The 17,742-nt window shown below is 54.1% G+C and overlaps 1 protein-coding gene across 10 annotated transcripts in view; it reads right to left on the minus strand.

The window, feature by feature from the left end:
* Positions 1-17,742, minus strand: part of ST3GAL2 (ST3 beta-galactoside alpha-2,3-sialyltransferase 2) — a 106,498-nt gene that overhangs the window by 14,799 nt on the left and 73,957 nt on the right. For 8 of the 10 annotated variants that reach the window (XM_037877804.2, XM_037877800.2, XM_043526374.1 and 5 more), the window contains 2 exons: positions 16,881-16,953; positions 5,345-6,635 (listed from right to left, as the gene is read on the minus strand). In XM_037877804.2, coding sequence (XP_037733732.1) covers positions 5,345-5,674 — 330 coding nt within the window. In that variant the 5' untranslated portion in view covers positions 5,675-6,635; positions 16,881-16,953. The remainder of the gene's footprint in view (positions 1-5,344; positions 6,636-16,880; positions 16,954-17,742) is intronic. The other 2 variants (XM_037877805.2, XM_043526375.1) reach the window with 1 other exon arrangement.

Consider the following 17,742-nt stretch of genomic DNA (forward strand, 5'->3'; position numbering starts at 1 on the left):
ATCTGGCCCGTAGTTTGCCCACCCCTGTGTTAAAGGAAGAGAAACATATGTTCAGTCTGGGCCCAAGACTTCTGCACTGCCCCTCAACCCCGTGCCTTTAAAGACAAAGTTAAAAGTGCAAGACCTTGGGATGGCATTGATCCCATCAGAGGCTCAGCAATCTGAAATACAGCTTCAGCATTAAGTAGGCTTTGCCCAAGGGGATTACTCACCCTGCCTGGGTTCAACCCCCCGGCTGGATAACAAGCCAAAGCAGTTGGCACACAGCTACCGCACATCAGCCACTGCTACGCCTGTTCAGAGTCTCTCTTGCAATTGGGTGGTTGGGAAGCCAGCGTGAGCTGTGCCTAGCTGAGATGATGCCCCACGTGCAGCTTGGGTTTCTTAAATACTTTGAACGGACTGTAAGACTTTGCATTTAAGCCGAATCCTTTTGAGACAAAAGCATTTTGGAGCGGAGAACCAGCAACATCAGGTTTCAAATTATTTGCATTTTTAACTATGCTGTTTCCTTCCCTGTGTCATCTACACTATTCTGGCTTAGTAACATGGGAAGGCAGGGTGGGGTTTTGTCTGGTTTTCCTTCTGAAGATGGAGCTTACGACCAAGATGGTATTATGGGGTTGTCTGTGACAGCAGGGCTGGACTTGACCACCCAAGAGGACCCTTCCAGACCGTGTTCTTATGTTTGAAAGCTCTTTATTCGGCACCATTAAACAGGAACACAGAATTGCCAGGCTGGATCACACCCAAAGCCCATCTAATCAATGTTCCTCCTCCAGCAACTGCAGGGACCCCAGGATAGGCATAATCTGCCTACACATGAGGTCTCCTCCTGGTCCCTAAGCCCATCTTCTTGCAGTTTTCTCCCGGCTTGGACAGCAGAACTGAGCTAATGAAGTCACCCTCTTTTCCAATGCGCTGCCCAGCCAGACTCTGTCACACTAGCGTGGCAGCAGGCTGGTTTGCCAGCACTGCAGGGGAAAGTTCTAATGAAACCCATCGCCAGCCAGATGGAAGAGTGTCGAAAAGGACAGTTCACACAATGCCAGCGGCAGGCCTGGTGCTTCGGAGACAAGTGAGACAACGAGGGACCCAATTCTCACTCACACTGTTCTTAACTCCGCTCACTTCCTTATTCTTGAGGTACACCCACACACAAGTGGACGCGGGCCCACCCTGCTTAAAAACACAATCACACTGGAGGGCAGGAGGGTCTAACAGACTGGGCATCAGGCTCGGACTCTGCAGATCTGGGGTCAGCTCCCTGGCTCTGCCACAGATTCCCTGGCTGACCCTGGCCAAGTCTCTTATTTCTCCCTGTGCCGCTGGTTTCCATCTATAAAACGGGGATAGCGCTTTACTGGGGTGTTAAGGAGGAACTCAGTGTTTGTGGGGCTCAGGTACTGCAGGGATGGGAATCCTCACAGGTCCCAGCTGGCGATTTCGGTCCACGTTGCCCTGAAAGCATCTCGTATGAAGCACCTGCCTTGTTCTGCCCAGCAGTCAAATGCAGCAGGCTACAGAAAGGGAGGCAGAAGGCAGCCTGGTGCTGGCTCCGAGACACCGCGCTGGCCCTGCCACACCCCCCAGGGCAGCCGTGAAACATGCTGTTGTGCCCGCCGATGGTCAAAGCTGAACCTCTCCCGTCCCTGCAGAGGGATGCTCTCCTGAGCTCTCAGCCCGGCCCAAGAGCATCACTGGCTTTTACACCAGTCACTGAACACCGCCCGGATGGTAAGAGTTTGCAGGACCAGCTAGGTCACACTGGAGCCAGCGACTGCGGTGGAGCAGCTCCCAGTTCCTGTCCCCCCCCACCCCAGCGTGGGGACTGTCTAGGAGTATGAGAGCAATCATCAATAGTTAAACAGCCCAATGCTCCTGCTCCCATGGCTAGACTCAGCTGTCTGAGGGAAATTAGGCCATTCCACTCCAGCAGCTGCTGTGTGGTCGGCAGCCATCACCTCCAGCGACAGCCCCCAGTCGCGAGGGGTGCCCAGCCAGGCAGCCGCAGTGCTGTGGAAGCGGCCAGGGTCCAAGGCAGGTTCTGCAGGGGAGACACTGCATGCCGCTCTGATGCCCAGTTAGCAGCGCTCCCCTGGATTGCTGAGAGTCAGGAACATGCCAGTAAAGCTCCTGTGCTGGGCAAATAACCATTCCCGAGGCACTCTCCGCAGCACAGGAGACATGGGCGGGAGTGAAGACGGTCAGTGCTAACAGAAATTCCAAATGAACAATCCAGCCGTGCCAGAGAAAGAGTGAGGAACACTCTATTGCCCAGGGGATTAGGGCACTCACCTTGGATGTGGGCACCAAAGTGAGTAATTTAGACAAAGTGGAAACAACGAGGAGTCCTTGTGGCACCTTAGAGACTAACAAATTTTGGTGCCACAAGGACTCCTCACTGTTTTTGCTGATACAGACTAACATGGCTACCACTCTGAAACCTGTTAGACAGAGTGGGATAGCCTGAGAAAGCTCCATCCCAGAATAGCCCATAGCCCAGTGGCCAGGGCTCCCTGCTGCAGTGGAGAAGAGCCAACCTCAAAGCCTTTCTCCACATCAGGCAGTGGCGGGGGGACATGAACCCAGATCCTCCCCTACTCACGGGGCTAAAGCTCACAAGGGTGGGGCCCACCCTGGCCATTTTGGGAACCTGGCTTGCTGTTGGCAAAATGCCTGAAAGTTGAAACTAAATGTGGGGGTCAAAGGAAACATTTAGCCAAAGGAGACATTCCGACTTCTCCCATTTGGTGGACGCGATTCAGGGAACTCGGCAGGAATTCACCAATACTTTGGGTCAGCCCCAAACTGCCTTTTTCAGCAAACAACCCGTTCAGCTGAAAAACGTCACCCGGCCCTACCCGTTCGCCAACCGCAAATCCAGGGCTAGCGTAGGGAGAGTGGTGGAGGCGGGGCCCTGTGGGGAGGCAGAGTTTGCCCCCTTCTCATTTAGGAGCCTAGGTTAGTTTATCCACTAAGCCACGGGAGCCGGGCTCCCAGGGCCTGGAGCCAGCATCGGGTTCAACTAAAAGAAGAGCCCCGGTAACGGAACGAGCCTCTTGTGGTGTACCGAGAGCCCACGCACAATCACTAGCAGGGATGGGTGGGAGCACCGGTGCTCTTGTGGACTCCCAGAAAGGACGTGGGAGATCCCAAGGATGAGAGCAGACTAAGACTCTCCTTCTGCTAGCGCAGCCTGAGCCCCTCCGCTAGCAGCGGGGCAGCCTAGGCTGTGCCAAAGCAATAGCGGCCTCTCCGTTACACAGCCCCGGCAATCTCCGCACAGAGCTGTACAGCAAGAGGCAGCAAAGGCTGCGAGCCCATGGACAGACACTGGGCAAAGAAGGGGCTACTGCCTCCATGCCACCTCTCGGCCACTAATCCTGGAGCATCAGCTAATGGCCCCGACAGGAGGGGCGGGACAGGTCCCCGCAGTACAGGCCAGTGTTGCACATGGAGCAAGGAGAAGAGCAACCCGAATGGAAGCTGGACAGCTGGCTGGAAACCCAGAACCAAGGCGTCTCTGTGTCGTGGTCCCCAAATTGCCTGTGACACATGGCACCCAGCAGCAGCGCGGCTGCTGGCAGCAGGGCAAGATCTAAAAAGCAATGCTTTCACGTTGGCATCGCCTTTCCCATGGAAAAAAAAATCTTTCTGTGCACAGGCGGCAACACCAGCAGCAGAGATCCCCTCACTGCCCCGCATGCCCAGCAATCCCTGGCATCTTAATTGGGTTTCAGGACATCAGCCTCACACCTAGCCAGGTGCTCCGACAGCCCCTGTCATCTGCATGAGCACCAAGACCGTCTGCGCCAGGAACGTGCCAGGATTCTCTAGCCAGGGTAACAGGGAGATGGGATCTGTACTTGCTGCACGGTTAAAGCACGTGAGACCGGATTCATAGATACTAAGGTCAGAAGGGACCATTATGATCATCTAGTCTGACCTCCCGCACAACGCAAGCCACAGAATCTCGCTCACCCACCCACTCCTGCGAAAAACCTCTCACCTACGTCTGAGCTATTGAAGTCCTCAAATCGTGGTTTAAAGACTTCAAGAAGCAGAGAATCCTCCAGCAAGTGACCCGTGCCCCATGCTACAGAGGAAGGCGAAAAACCTCCAGGGCCTCTTCCAATCTGCCCTGGAGGAAAATTCCTTCCCGACCCCAAATATGGCGATCAGCTAAACCCTGAGCATATGGGCAAGATTCACCAGCCAGATACTACAGAAAATTCTTTTTGCCTGTCTCCAGAGCAGAGGGGGTCAATCCCCGACAGCACACGCTAGGAACTGGGGTGGGGAGAGCGGGGGAAGCCTTCAGCCCATGCGAGTTGACGTTTCATAGATATTAAGGTCAGAAGGGACCATTATGATCATCTAGTCTGACCTCCTGCACAATGCAAGCCACCGAATCTCACCCACCCATCCTGCAATAAACCTCCCCTCCCCTCCATGGATACATTCATCTCCCTGCGAGGTGAGGTTCACCCCATTTTAAGCTGGGGAAAGAAAGGCCAGCAGAGTGACTCACCCAAGGCTAGGGAGCATGTCAATGGCAGATCTGGGATGGGAGCCCAGGGGTCCCGATTCTCTGCTGCCGCATGCACTGGGGTGTGACTTTACACCTGTCCGGCAGGGCAGAACGGCAGAGCTCTGCTCCCTGGTGGAAGTGGATTGATGACAGGCGGGCAATGGAGGGTCAGGTCCAACTGCCGGCTGTGCTGTGTGCACTAACCACTAGACCACGCTGCTCCCCGCAGGCTAGACATGGGAGCGCCCCTACTTCCCCAAACTCCGCCCTCTGTTCAGCGCACCCAGCCCCAGGGAAGGCAATGGGGCGGCACAGGGGTCGGAGGCAGCGCCCAGCCTGGGAGAGTGCATCCTCAGGGCGGCATGAGCTAGGAGGAGCACAGTTGGGCTCAGTACCAGCAGGGGCTCATCTCGTTGCCAGATGGCCAGGGCCCATTTGATCGGGAGGCCCCGAGAGCCAGTGGAGCCTGCAGGCCACTTGCACAGAGACACGTCACAGATTAGAACTAGGCTGCCAGCAGGTTCTGGGCCCCTAGAGGGGAGCGGGTCAGTCATTCGAGCAGGCCAGGGAACGCGGCCTGCCCAGCAGCAGTGCGGCCTCTGGGTGGATGAGACAAACTGCAGGGAAACAGGGGCCGAGCACTATTTCCAGAGCCCGAGCTGCGGAGTGGGTGGCAAGCGGGCCAGGGTGAGGGCGGCTCTGGAGTAGAGCATGGACCGGAGGTGGGGGGGACGAAGAGAAGGGGACTCCCTCCCAGCGCGAGTGCTTGAGATCCACTGACCCAGGGCCTCCTGGCAGGGGCTCACTCACCATCCACCACCTCTGGACATCCAGCGGGAGCTCCATGTTCTCCTTGGTCCACACCGGGGAGATGCTGCTGTCATAGTGGCTGGTGAACCACTCCGAGGCCCCTGCGTCCCCCGTGCACCTGTGGCAGTTGCACCCCTCCCCGAGGCGCCTGGTCTGGCTGAGGCGCTGCATGCCGGCGTAGCCGGGCACCAGTCTGACCCGGTGGAAGCTTTCCGGGCTGTCAGGGTCCAGGTAGGCCATGCTGGGGTGCGAGTACGTGAAGAGGAGTGACATGACGAATACCAGCAGGAAGGCGGTCGAGAGGAACCAGAACCGCAGGGAGCACTTCATGGTGGAGGGGGGAGAAGAAAGGACCACCCTGCCGGGGCGGGGGTGGGGTCACTGGGTCCGCTGCGTTGGCTGCTGACGTCCCAGCCAGCCTGTGCCACCCTCTCTGCGGCAGTGGCAGAAGGGCATAGGGCAGGCTAGGGGGACGCACAAAGCCAGGGGGAAATACACTGGAGATCAGCACAGGGATGCGTCCGGCTCCCTGGGGGCTCTTTAGTAACCGCAGGTGCAGTCACGGCTCTCTGGATGCCACAGAGCCCAGCTGGGCCCCAGATGCTCCGTTACAAGCCAAGGCGGGGATCCAGGGAGCTGCTGGAAGTCTGGCTGCCAGGCCCCGTGGCTCTTCGCAGAGTCCCCAAGCTCTGGATTAATAAGCAACAGGAGCCCTGGTCTCTCATGGGCAAACAGCTCCCCTCTGCCTTGAGCCCCAAAGGGGAGCCGTACTTCTCATCCCCTGCAATCTCTGCTGGCCCGGGGAGTGAAGGGAGCAAGTCTGGGTGTGCGCAGACCCAGGATCTAGCCCCTTGTCTGCCGGTCACCTGCTGCAAGACCCTGTCCAGGAGGGGGAAGAAAAATGCATATCAGGGGAACTCTGTGTAAGGGGCTAGAGAGCCAGGTTCTCACTGCGCCTTGCCCGTGCCTGGCTGGCTGCTGCTTTCCATCAGTGTCTCCTCGCAGCTGAGGGGGCCTCCCCGGCTCTAGTTGCCTGGGAGACAGCTGAGCTCTTGAGGAGCTCCACATCTGTAGCAGGCCCGGGAACAGCTGCAGCTCGGTGGGGGTCTCTCGATGGCTCCTGCTCAGCCCTTCGACAGGCTCTCAGGAACCCCCAGCTGGCATTCAGCTGCAGCCTCCCTCATGCTCTCCGGAAGCCAGCCTTCCCCGCTGTGCGGCCTTTCAATAATCCCCTGGCAATCTTCCCCTGCTGCTCGGCTGGAGGAGCTGCTGCTGCTGCTGCGACAAAGCCCTGGAATTGCAAGGGGGCAGGGATGGGGGAGGAAAGAGATTAAAAAAAAAAATCACTAACAGCAAATAAAACTAGCTCCACTGCTAAGCCCCACAGAGCCACCACAAGCCTAACTCACCAGGGGGCAGCTGGAGCCTGGCAGCCCTCCTGGGGCTGGTGGAGCAGAGGAGAAACTAGATGAAGATCTCCGTGAGTGGCCAGGGAGAGTCCTGAAACGTGCCCCCTTCTCCCAATCCTCCCCAGGCTCCGCCTGAATGGAAGACAGCCATGTACATGGTAGGCCAGGTCCTCTCCAGTGGGAGAAGAGGAAGGGACACTCCCGCTCCGAGACCACTTTGCATGGGTCTCTTGTTCAGTTTGGCACCGGTCGCAAGCGCAGGGAGGCTGGAGGTCCCTGCGTGAGTCAATCCCAGGAAATACCCCTCTGCCCTCCCATCACAAGAGACATAGCATGGTTAGGAGCGGTTGCTTGGAGAGGCCCAGGGCTTTCACAGCAGGGGTACTGCAAGCCAAGACTGAGCTGCGTGGGGAGCTCAGCCCTAAACCAGAAGGGGGCGCTGTAAGGTCAGGACAGAGGCCTCCCGACAGCTGTCTGGGGGAGGAGCTGGTGCTAAGCAGATCTCCTCCTCTGTGTAGGTAGGTGCACTGTATAGGGAGCCCCTCACTGCCTGGAGACCCTGCCCCATGCCCCAACCGCATAGCTCCCGTTGGAGCCAGCAGATGCCACTGCCACCAGAGTTCAGGTTAGTGACGTGCCATCCGCCTGCACAGACAACACACTGCTTCTCTGGGCTAGCCCGTGACCACCTCCAGAGGGTCAGCGGAGTCACTGCAGCTCCTGGGAGACGCTGCTCGGCCCGACTGTCAGGATGGAAGGACAGCCCCCACACCGGCAGTCTGCCACAATAAGACCATGCTTCTTTGGAGGCTCTTTGATGCCTACCCTCCCCGGGTTTGCTGGGACACAACGTGAACCCGCTCCTCACACTCCTCTCCCTGCTCCACCTGGAGGCTGCTCGTCAGCCCCCCACTGCAACACCTGAGGCACTAGACACACTCAGAAGCAGGGCCTGACCCAGACCCACAGAGCCCATGGGACTCAACCCCTCCCCCCACAGCAACCTCCAAGACGTGACCAGCGTTTCAGGTGGACCTATCCCTGCCAGCAGGAATATCCCTGCCTCTGCCCCAGGCCAAACCAGAGCAACCAATGCCACCAGCAGGCAAAGGGCTCTGGCTACAGATCATTCCAGGGAAGGTGCTGCCCACGCATGGAGCGGCTCAGGACTGGCTAAGGGAGGGATGAGCAAGAGTTACGGTGGCCGCGTGGCTCAGGATTGGCAATGGTGTCTAGGACCTTTCACTCCTAGGTGGCCGGTTCAAACCTGGCTCACATCAATGGCCGCCCCACCTCAGAGCCTTTTGGGTGACCTTAGTCCAGTTCCTCCTGCATTTGAGAAGAGAGCACGCTCCTCAGAGATGCAGGAGGCCACATGCAGTAATGAGAAGAGAAGGGGGTCAGGTGCCAATCTGGGACTCTACAGAATTGACCCTCGGTCTCCACCACCACCAGCTTCCTGTGGGCAAGTGGCTTGGTCTATTCCTCAGTTCCCATCTGTCCAATGGGGACAGCAGGCCTGCCCTCCACAGGGGGGAGCCATGTGAAGATAAGCACATCAACCACAGGGGATGCTCAGACACCATGGTGACAGGTAGGTACAAGAGGCAGAGGAAGGCTGGGCAAGTGGCGAAGCAAGGGGTTGGGGCATCAGGAGACCCAAGTTCTAGTCCCAGCTCTGCCAGTGGACTCACTGCACCACCCTGTGCAGGCCAGCCCCCAAGTAAGCACTAGGGGTGAGTAATTCCCTCCCGCCCACTCACACAGGGGAGGGGGACATGCGAGATAATTTCTATCAGTGAAGTAAATCACTGGTACAATTCATTAGTGTCTTACCAGAGCACCCAGATGCCCCAGTCATGGACCAGCATGCAGCAGTGCCAGGCGCTGTACAAGGATGCCCTTTGCCCCCCAGAAGATTCACCAATGGACCGTGCTGGAGGAGTGGAGAGCCTCTGTAGGGCTGGTCTGATGCCCCTGCCTGGGGAACTCAGCCAGTGTGTATCCAGCTTTTCAAAGCACGGTCCATATGAAATGGTTGCATTTCTGATACAAGGGAAATGTATAGAACAGGGATGGGCAAACTATGACCCTGCAGGCCGGATCTGGCCTGCCAGCCATTTTAATCTGGCCCTCGAGCTCCCGCTGGGGAGTGGGGTCTGGGGCTTGTCACGCTCCAGCCGGGGAGCGGGGTCGGGGGCCGCTCCATGCGGATCCCGGAAGCAGCAGCATGGCCTTCCTCCGGCTCCTACGTGTAGGGGCAGCCAGGGGGCTCCACTCTGCATGCTGCCCCCCACCCCAAGTGCCACCCCTGCAGCTCCCATTGGCCAGGAACCACAGCCAATGGGAGCTGCAGGGGCGGTGCCTGCAGACGGGGCAGCATGCAGAGCCACCTGGCTGTGCCTCCACGTAGGAGCTGGAGAAGGGACATGCTGCTGCTTCCAGGAGTCACTTGAAGCAAGCGCTTCCCGGGGCCTGACCCCCTTTGCCTCCCCTCGTGCCCCAACCTCCTGCCCTGATCCCCCTCCTGCCCTCCAAACCCTTTGATCCCAGCCCTGAGCATCCTCCTACAGTCCAAACTTCTCATCCCCAGCCCACACCCCCAGCCAGAGACCTCACCCCTCCACCCCCCTGCCCCAGCTCTGATCCCTCCCTCCCCCTGAACTTTTCATTTCTGGCCCCACCCCAGATCCCACACCCCCAACCCCAATTTTGTGAGTGTTCATGGCCCGTCGTACAATTTCTATTCTCAGATGGTGGGAGGGATAGCTCAGTGGTTTGAGCATTGGCCTGCTAAACCCAGGGTTGTGAGTTCAATCCTTGAGGGGGCCATTTAGGGATCTGGGGCAAAAACTGGGGATTGGTCCTGCTTTGAGCAGGTGGTTGGACTAGATGATCTTCTGAGGTCCCTTCCAACCCTGATATTCTATGATTCTATGTGGCCCTCAGGCCAAAATGGTTGCCCACCCCTGGTATAGAATTTCATTTCATGTGTTTGCCTACAGGCGGCTACTAGGGGGCCTATTTATACCTGCCTAGTCTCTTGTGGAAGCAGATCCTTCTCACCTAGTGAACTGCGGTTCCAGTCTGCGAGCAGTGGGCAGCATGGCCTTTCAGAAAAGCCTCCGCACTGCATTCAGTTCTGCTGCCCCTTGCTTTCCCTGAGACTGGATTGTGCAAGGATGCGGCAGAAGCCTTCTGTGAGGGCGGAGGCCCCGAGTGCTGTCGAAGGCAGAGGCGCGCAGCGCCGGCCAAGGCTTGCAGTCAATTGCTCACAAACCCAGCCAAGCAGAAGATGGACAGTCTTTCCCACTGCATTGCCTGCCTGGCGGCAGTGCCAAGGCGAGTGGTGCCTCTCTGGATTTCTACCCTATTGCAGTCTTACAGCCTGATAGGCTGGCAGCACAGGGAATTTAAAGGCAAGTTCAGTGCATGGGTTATTGGAGACCTATGTTCAGTCATTGCAGTGAGCCAGGAGAGACATCTCCCGCACTGCCAGGCCTGGATACCACCTTGGGCAGCCTCAGGCGGCGGGCCACAGCTGGTAAGATCTCGGCTATTAAAGCCTGGCTCCCATTCAGCCCATGCACTGGCAGGGCAGGGCAGGGCCCTGGCATGAAGGAGTGGGCCCTGTGGACAGGCCACCCCATTGCAAGGGCCTGAAGTCCCAGTCATTGGGAGCCATGTGACTTGCTGCCAGAGACAAGGTCTGGAAAGTCCAGCTGGATCCTGGCTTCCAGGCCCAGAGCAGACAGGATAACGGGAAGAAAGCAGGAACGTCCCATGCAGAATGGGAACGAGAAAAACCCAGCACTTTGCAGGACCTGCTGGTACTCTCGGTGGCACCTGCGATCACAGCTGTTGACGGATATCAGAGGAAGGGAGTTTAAGCTCCTTTTTCAGTTTGCCATCACATGGGCAGAGCAGACACTGTGTGCTGTTAGCATCACAGATCCCTCTGCAACGTCCACCCCCTTCCCTGTTGGGGTGGGTCTTTTCTCCCTGTTTGAAAGACCCCAGAAAACACAGGAAAATCCAGTTGTAAAATCACAGCACCCGGTAGGGGGATGCAGGGCCGGGATAGGAGCTGGAACTAGTTTTAACTCTAGGTTAACTAGCTTAACTAGGTTAACTGATCCTCTGAGGCCCAAACGTGGCCCTGGGTGGAGCTTTGTGGAGCAGAGACACAGCACAAGCTTTTGGTCCCAAGGATGCAGTGAACAGCCCACTGCCCTTCCTGTGCCTCAAACGCTAGCTCAACTTTGCTTCCCTGCCCCTGGCAGCACCCCAGAGCCCGCTGGGAGTCCAGGGAAAGATTTGGGAGCAGATTGAAATGAGAGGGAGAGAATACAGGGCCTAAGGATTTCTGCGTGCAGGGGTTGGGAACAAGGAGCACGCCTGCCGGGAGAGGTCGAGTCCCCTGTGCTCACCACAGGGAGTCCATGTGAACAGCATTGCCGCAGGCCAGGTCCAGACTGAAATGAGGCCTGGAGGGAGGGAGCAGAGCCCAGGTCAGAAGAGCTCACTTCCTATGCACAGAGCTGCAGTCCTGGTAGACACTTCTGGGCCCATCTAGCACCAGGCAGCTCAGAAAGGGGTAGAGCAAGGCTATCCCCACAGCCTCCGTTGGTTCCACTGGCTCATGGATGTCTTGGGCACGCTCCCTTGACAGTATCCCTGCCTCACCTCACGCATTGCCAGCTCCCAGGCACACTGGTCTGCCACACCCCACCACAAGACTCCCTTGGGGCAACGCCCTTTGTACACAGGATGGAGAGAAGTTTCGTCTAAGTTTCTGCACTAGCTGTTCCCGACCCCAGGCCCTTCAGGGATGTGTGTCTGGCAATCCAGGCTCCTGCTCCGAGGCCTTGAACTGGGGTTGGGGCACCACGGCTGCCCGTTGTACTTAGGCATGACACAAGACTGGCCTTTGAAATAGGCTATGCCCAATGGCAGGTAAGATGCACAGGCTACTACCAGCAAGGGCTTTGGCTTATGAACTGGTAGAGTTGCACCAAATGGGGGAACTCCTGATCTCCATGGGGATATTGTCCATCCCTGTACTATTTCCTCCACACAAGGGCTCCTGCTGGGAGAGACTGGGATGGGGATAGCTCAGAGCTACTTTAAACTCAAAGCAAAGTATTTCCTGGACCCATCAAATGCAGAGTGGGTTCCCTATGCTCTTTGGAAAGGAAGTCAAAGGTCAGATGGAAATTCTAGCTTCAACCGCAAGCCAGAAGGTGCTTGGAGCAGAGACAAGGACATCATTCAAGGTGTTGATTCACATGTTACTGAAATCACATCCCTGCACCAGTGACAGGCACCCTCCAAGACAGAGTTTTGCGAGTGGGCCTCGCACCCAAGCGGGACACAGACACGTGCACCTCTTCTGCAGAATGGGATAGGAACCAGGCACCCGTAAGGAGATCAGGGACCAGCTATTAATGAGGTACAACATGATTATCTGACTAAGCCACAGAGAATGGGGGAGGAAAACTAAATTAACCCTGCCAGGAGCAGTGCCTGTTGGCTGCCATCGTGGGGCTGCCTCTGGTACCAGAGGGAAGGCGTAATAGCCTGGGGCCAATGGTAATCTGAGACTGCAGGACAGCTGGGGTAAAGGAATAGTGTGACTAGGAGAAGGAAGCCGGGGGCCACAGTTTGTGATTAAAATGCTTTCAGACTAGTGTTTTCCCAGAGACTGTCTGGGAAGCAGCCCTGATGAGTCTCTCTCCTCTGCCACCTAGCTTAGGGGTGTCAAGATCTTCACCAAGTTCCGCTGCTTGGCCAGATTTACAAAGACGACAGAAGTCCCGTGTGTAAACTTGGAGTCTGCACACTGGCCCAGCTGTGACTGGGCCATTCCCATATGCAAATCCCCATAGCATAGGTGCAAGTTGACAAATTTAATAAGTGCTTATATACAAATGCCAGAAGTCTAAATACTAAGATGGGTGAATGTGAGTGCCTGGTATTAAATGAGAACACTGATCTAATAGGCATCACAGAAACTTGGAGGAATGAGGACAATCAATGGGACATGTACAGAGTACAATATATATAGGAATGACAGAATAGGTTGCGCTGGTGGGGGAGTGGAAAGAAAGTGTAGAGTCATATGTGAAAGAAAGTGTAGAGTCAATGTAGTAAAAATCTCAAATGAATCAAACTGTACTATAGAATCTCTCTGGATAGAAATTCCAGGCTTGAATAATAAGAGTATAGCAGTAGGGATATACAGCAACCACCTGACCAGGATGGTGATGGTGACTGTGAAATGCTCAGGGAGATTAGAGAGGCTATAAAAGTAGAAAACTCAATAACATGGGGGATTTCAATTATTCCAGTATTGACTGGGTACATGTCACCTCAGGAGAGGATGCAGAAATAAAGTTTCTAGACACCACTAATGATTGCCTCTTGGAGCAGCTAGTCCTGGAACCCACAAGGGGAGAGGCAATTCTTAATTTAGTCCTAAGTGGAGCACAGGCTCTGGTCCAAGAGGTGAATATAGCTGAACTGCTCAGCAATAGCGACCAGAATATAATTATATTTAACACCTTTGTGAAGGGGGCGGAAATACCAAAGAAGCCCACCACAGTAGCACTGAACATCAGAAATGGAACTACACAAAAATGAGGAAGCTAGTTAAATGGAAATTAAAGGGAACAATCACAAGAATGAAATGTCTGCAAGCTTCATGGAAATATTAAAAACACCAAAATAGAGGCTCAAATTAAATGTATACCCCAAATTAAAAAGAACAGTAAGAGGACCAAAAGAAGCGATTAGAGGCAAAAAGGCATCCTTTAAAAATTGGGAGTCAAATCCTATAGAGGAAAACAGAAATGAGCATAAACTTTGGCAAGTGAAGTATAAAAGCGTAATTAGGCAGGCCAAAAAAGAATCTGAAAAGCAGCTACCAAAAGACTCAAACACTAACAGCAAAAAAAAAAAAAAGTTTTAAGTACCTCAGAAGCAGGCAGCTGCTAAACAACCAGTGGGGACACTGGATGGTAGAGGAGCACTCGAGGAAGACAAGGCCACTGCGAAGAAACTAAATGAATTCTTTGCATCAGTCTGCACTGCAGTGGATGTGAGGGAGAGTCCCACATCTGAGACAATCTTTTTAGGTGACCAAATCTGAGGAACTGTCCCACATTGAGGTGTCAATAGAGGTGATTTTGGAACAAATTGATAAATTAAATAGTAATAAGTGTAAGTAAAATTACCCAATATAGTTAAGTCCAAAGCAGACTTCTGTTCATTCCTTCTGAAGCAGCTGGCACCAGCCACTGTGGGAAGACAGAATACTGGGCTAGATGGACCGTTGGTCTGACCCACTATGGCCATTGTTATGTTCTTCACTCCTGCGCATCCCCGTGCTGAGTGTTTATTGAGGAAATTCTGATCTATTTCCTGTTCCAGCACTCAGGACTTAACTGAACCCCTGCTGCTGTGTGTTTGGCTGCTTGTCTGGGACAGGCTGAGTGTCCCACTTGAATGTTATCCTATGGTGAGTCACCACAGATAAAGAGCTCTGCTGAGAGCACAACCAGAGCCTGTCCCCTGATGCGCAGCCGAGGCACAGATGGGGATGGAATTTCATGGACCACATCCAGGATGGGTTCCAGATACAATGTGCCAATCAACTGCACTACGAGCTTGGAGGCTAACGAGCTCCCTAGAGTTAGAGGTGGGCCAGCATAACCTTCCTCCACGCTGCACCTCCCACCCCCTACCAGCAATAGGCCGCAGCCCTCCCTAGGGGGATCCGCCAGTTTCCACAGCAATCTTGTGCCCTCTGAGTGCAGGACAACAGCAAGGAGGTCCCAAGGGTGGCATTGCTGCAAGTCCCTGCATCAAGACCCCACTTCCACAAAATCATAAGCCACGTAGAAGCCAGACAGCCACAGCTTTCCTCTGGGTCAAGCTGGGCTGAATTCAGACTGGTCACTGAGAGGTCAGAGGCACCGTATCCCCATTACCCATCCCCTCAGAAGAGGCAATGTGACAGCAATTGAAAATACCAATGCAAGTGGCTTATTCATTCTGCTCACCTAGCCTGACCTCCGGCATCACAGGCCAGAGACCTGCCTCACAATCATTCCTAGAGTAGATCTTTTAGAAAAGCATCAAAGCTTGATATAGATATTGTCAGTGATGGAGAATCTCCCATGTCCCTTGGCAAATTGTTCCAATGGTTAATTGCTCTTGCTATTAAAAAATTACACCTTATTTCCAGTCTGAATTTGTCTGGCTTCAAATTCCACCCTTTGGATTGTGTTAGACCTTCTTCTGCTAGACTGAAGAGCCCATTATTAAATATTTTCTCCCCATGTAGATACTTGTAGATTATAATCAAGTCATCCCTTAATCTCTCTGTTAAACTAAGCAGACTCAGGGAGCTCAATCTATCATAGAAGGCAAGTTTTCTAATCCTTTAATCGTTCTCATGGCTCTTCTCTGACCCCTCTCCAATTTATCAACATCCTTCTTGAATTGTGGACAGCAGAACTGGACACAATGTTCCAGCAGAAATTGCAGCAGTGCCAAATACAAAGGTAAAACAATTTCTGTACTCTTACTCGGGATTCCCCTGTTTATACATCCCAGGATCACATTAGCCTCTTTGGCCACAGTGTCACACTAGGAGCTCATGTTCAGCTGATTTTCCACCACAACCCCCAAATCTTTTTCAGAGTCCCTGCCTCCCAGGATAGAATTGCTCATGGTGTAAAAGCATGACCTACAGTCTTTGTTCCTACATGTACACATTCATAATTTAGTCATATCAACATGCATGGTGTTTGCTTGCACCCAATTTACCAAACGATCCAAATCTCTCTGAATCAGTGACCTGTCCTCGTCTTTATTTACCACCAATTTTTGTGTCATCTGCAAACTTTATCAGTACTGATTTTATGTTTTCCACCAGTGCATTAATAAAAATATTAACTAGCCCACTGGAAACACACCCACTCAAAGATTCCCCATTTACAGTTACATTTTGAGACCTATCAGTTAACCAGTTTTTAATCCACATAATGTGTCATGTTTATTTTATATCATCCTAGTTTTTTTTTTAAATAAAAATGTTGTGCAGTACCAAGTCGAATACCTTACAGAAGTCTGAGTATAGTATGTCAGCACGACTACCTTTGTCAACCAAACTTGTAATCTCATCCAAAAACAAAACAAAACAAAAAAAGATATCAAGTTAGTTTTACAGGATCTATCTTCCATAAACCCTGGCTGATTTGCATTAGTTATATTACCCTCCTTTGATTCTTTATTAAATTGAGTCCCGTACCAGCCTCTCCACTATCTTACTTGGGATCCATGTCAGTTTTCTACAATTCCTAACATCTGATTTATAATTCATTACTAATAATTTTGGGAAAGTCACCATGGTACCATAATGGAAAGGATATTTGCAGCTATGAGCCCAGTCTTGCAGCCCTGGCTCATGCAAGGAGCCCAATCTAAGCCAGTAGTACGAGAGGGTTTGCCAGGCTAGCCTTGGACTCTGATATTTCTCCACACTGAAAGCTACATATTCATGAGCGGTCTCTCACATCCAGTCGCTTTAGCTGGTCTCCCCCAAGGACCTGGTTTTTCTTTTGACTTGGCTACAGAAGCCAACAGGAGCTCCATGCCAGCGACACCAGCCTGGCATGGAGCGAGAGGCGGAGGTGGCTTGCAAAGGGAAAGGAAAAGAGAAGCCATGCTGCAGATGTAGTCGCTTCTGACCTGGAGGCAGATGAGCTGTGTATGAACCAGGCAGGCCATGGCATATTCTGCAGCAGGACAGCACGCAGCAGGCAAATGCAGCGCCAGGCAGTGGTTGTGTGGCACATGGGATGCAGCCTTCACAACATTTCCTGGCAACATTTCCTGGGATCCATCATTTCTCTAAGGGAATGAACACCTCATAACCCTAACAAAGCTCCACCTCAGATCAAAGCAACCAAACACAGCTTCCCGGGGCAGGAGGAAACCTGCATGGGGGCATGTGTTTAAACGTGGAGCCTGTGAACTGGAGCCAAAACGAATCAAAGTGGAGAGAAGGGGGAGCTAATTCAGACTGAATCCCTCCCTGCAGCCCCAGCCACCTCACTCACCTCCTCAGGTGTCTCCTCTATCCAGTCAGCTGACCACCTGCTCACTCGTGCAAGCCACCACCCCTTCCGCTACCTGCAACAGAAAACCAGCATCAGTGCTGGCTGCCAGCGGGTGCGGTGCACAGTGCACATTGTTCTCTCAAGGCCTAACCCAATGGCTCTGCAACTCCGCCACCATGCAGGGCGGAGACCATATCCCCTCCCACCAGAACAATGCCCCTGTCCCACACCCCTCCTGCCCTGGCTCTCTGCTGCATTTCACAGGCCACACTGCGCTCATACCATAACTGAGAGCCACTGAGCTAACTGGGCTCAGAGTCATTTCAGAGGCAGACTGTCCCCCCTCAGTTCTGCCATCAGCGATGAGGCTTTGTCTGCCAGTCCCCAGAGCCGGGCTTCTGGGGGCAGGAGGAGAGGCACTGCCCGGCTATGAAATGTGCGTCTGTCAGGGCCCAGACCTCACCCCCGGCTGCTCTTGCAGCAGATCTCTGGTCTGGCTTCTCCATGGGACGGGCACTGTACCCACAGCAGAGTTCATCCTTCCCTGTGCAGTGACCAAGTAAGTGACTGTGCGTGCAGAACGTAGCCCGTCCCCACCCCTTTGAGGGCAGGACCTTTGCTCTTCCTCTGTGGTCTGCATATCACTTCACCAGCCAACCCCCAGCCCCATCTTAGGGGCTGGAATAGTAGCTGCGGCCCCTCCAAACAGGGCTCCAGGCCCAGGGGGGCCCAAAAACAGATCCCAAAGCCCTGCCACCTACAGCACCCCTCTGCGCACCAGCCTCCCCAGAGCTGGCACGGAGGAGCTCTGCTCCTCATGGCCGCCCTGCCCACACCCCTCTGGGCAGGGCTGGAGCAGCAC

This window comes from Chelonia mydas, chromosome 12, assembly GCF_015237465.2.
Source record: "Chelonia mydas isolate rCheMyd1 chromosome 12, rCheMyd1.pri.v2, whole genome shotgun sequence".
In the NCBI taxonomy this organism is placed as follows: domain Eukaryota; kingdom Metazoa; phylum Chordata; order Testudines; family Cheloniidae; genus Chelonia; species Chelonia mydas.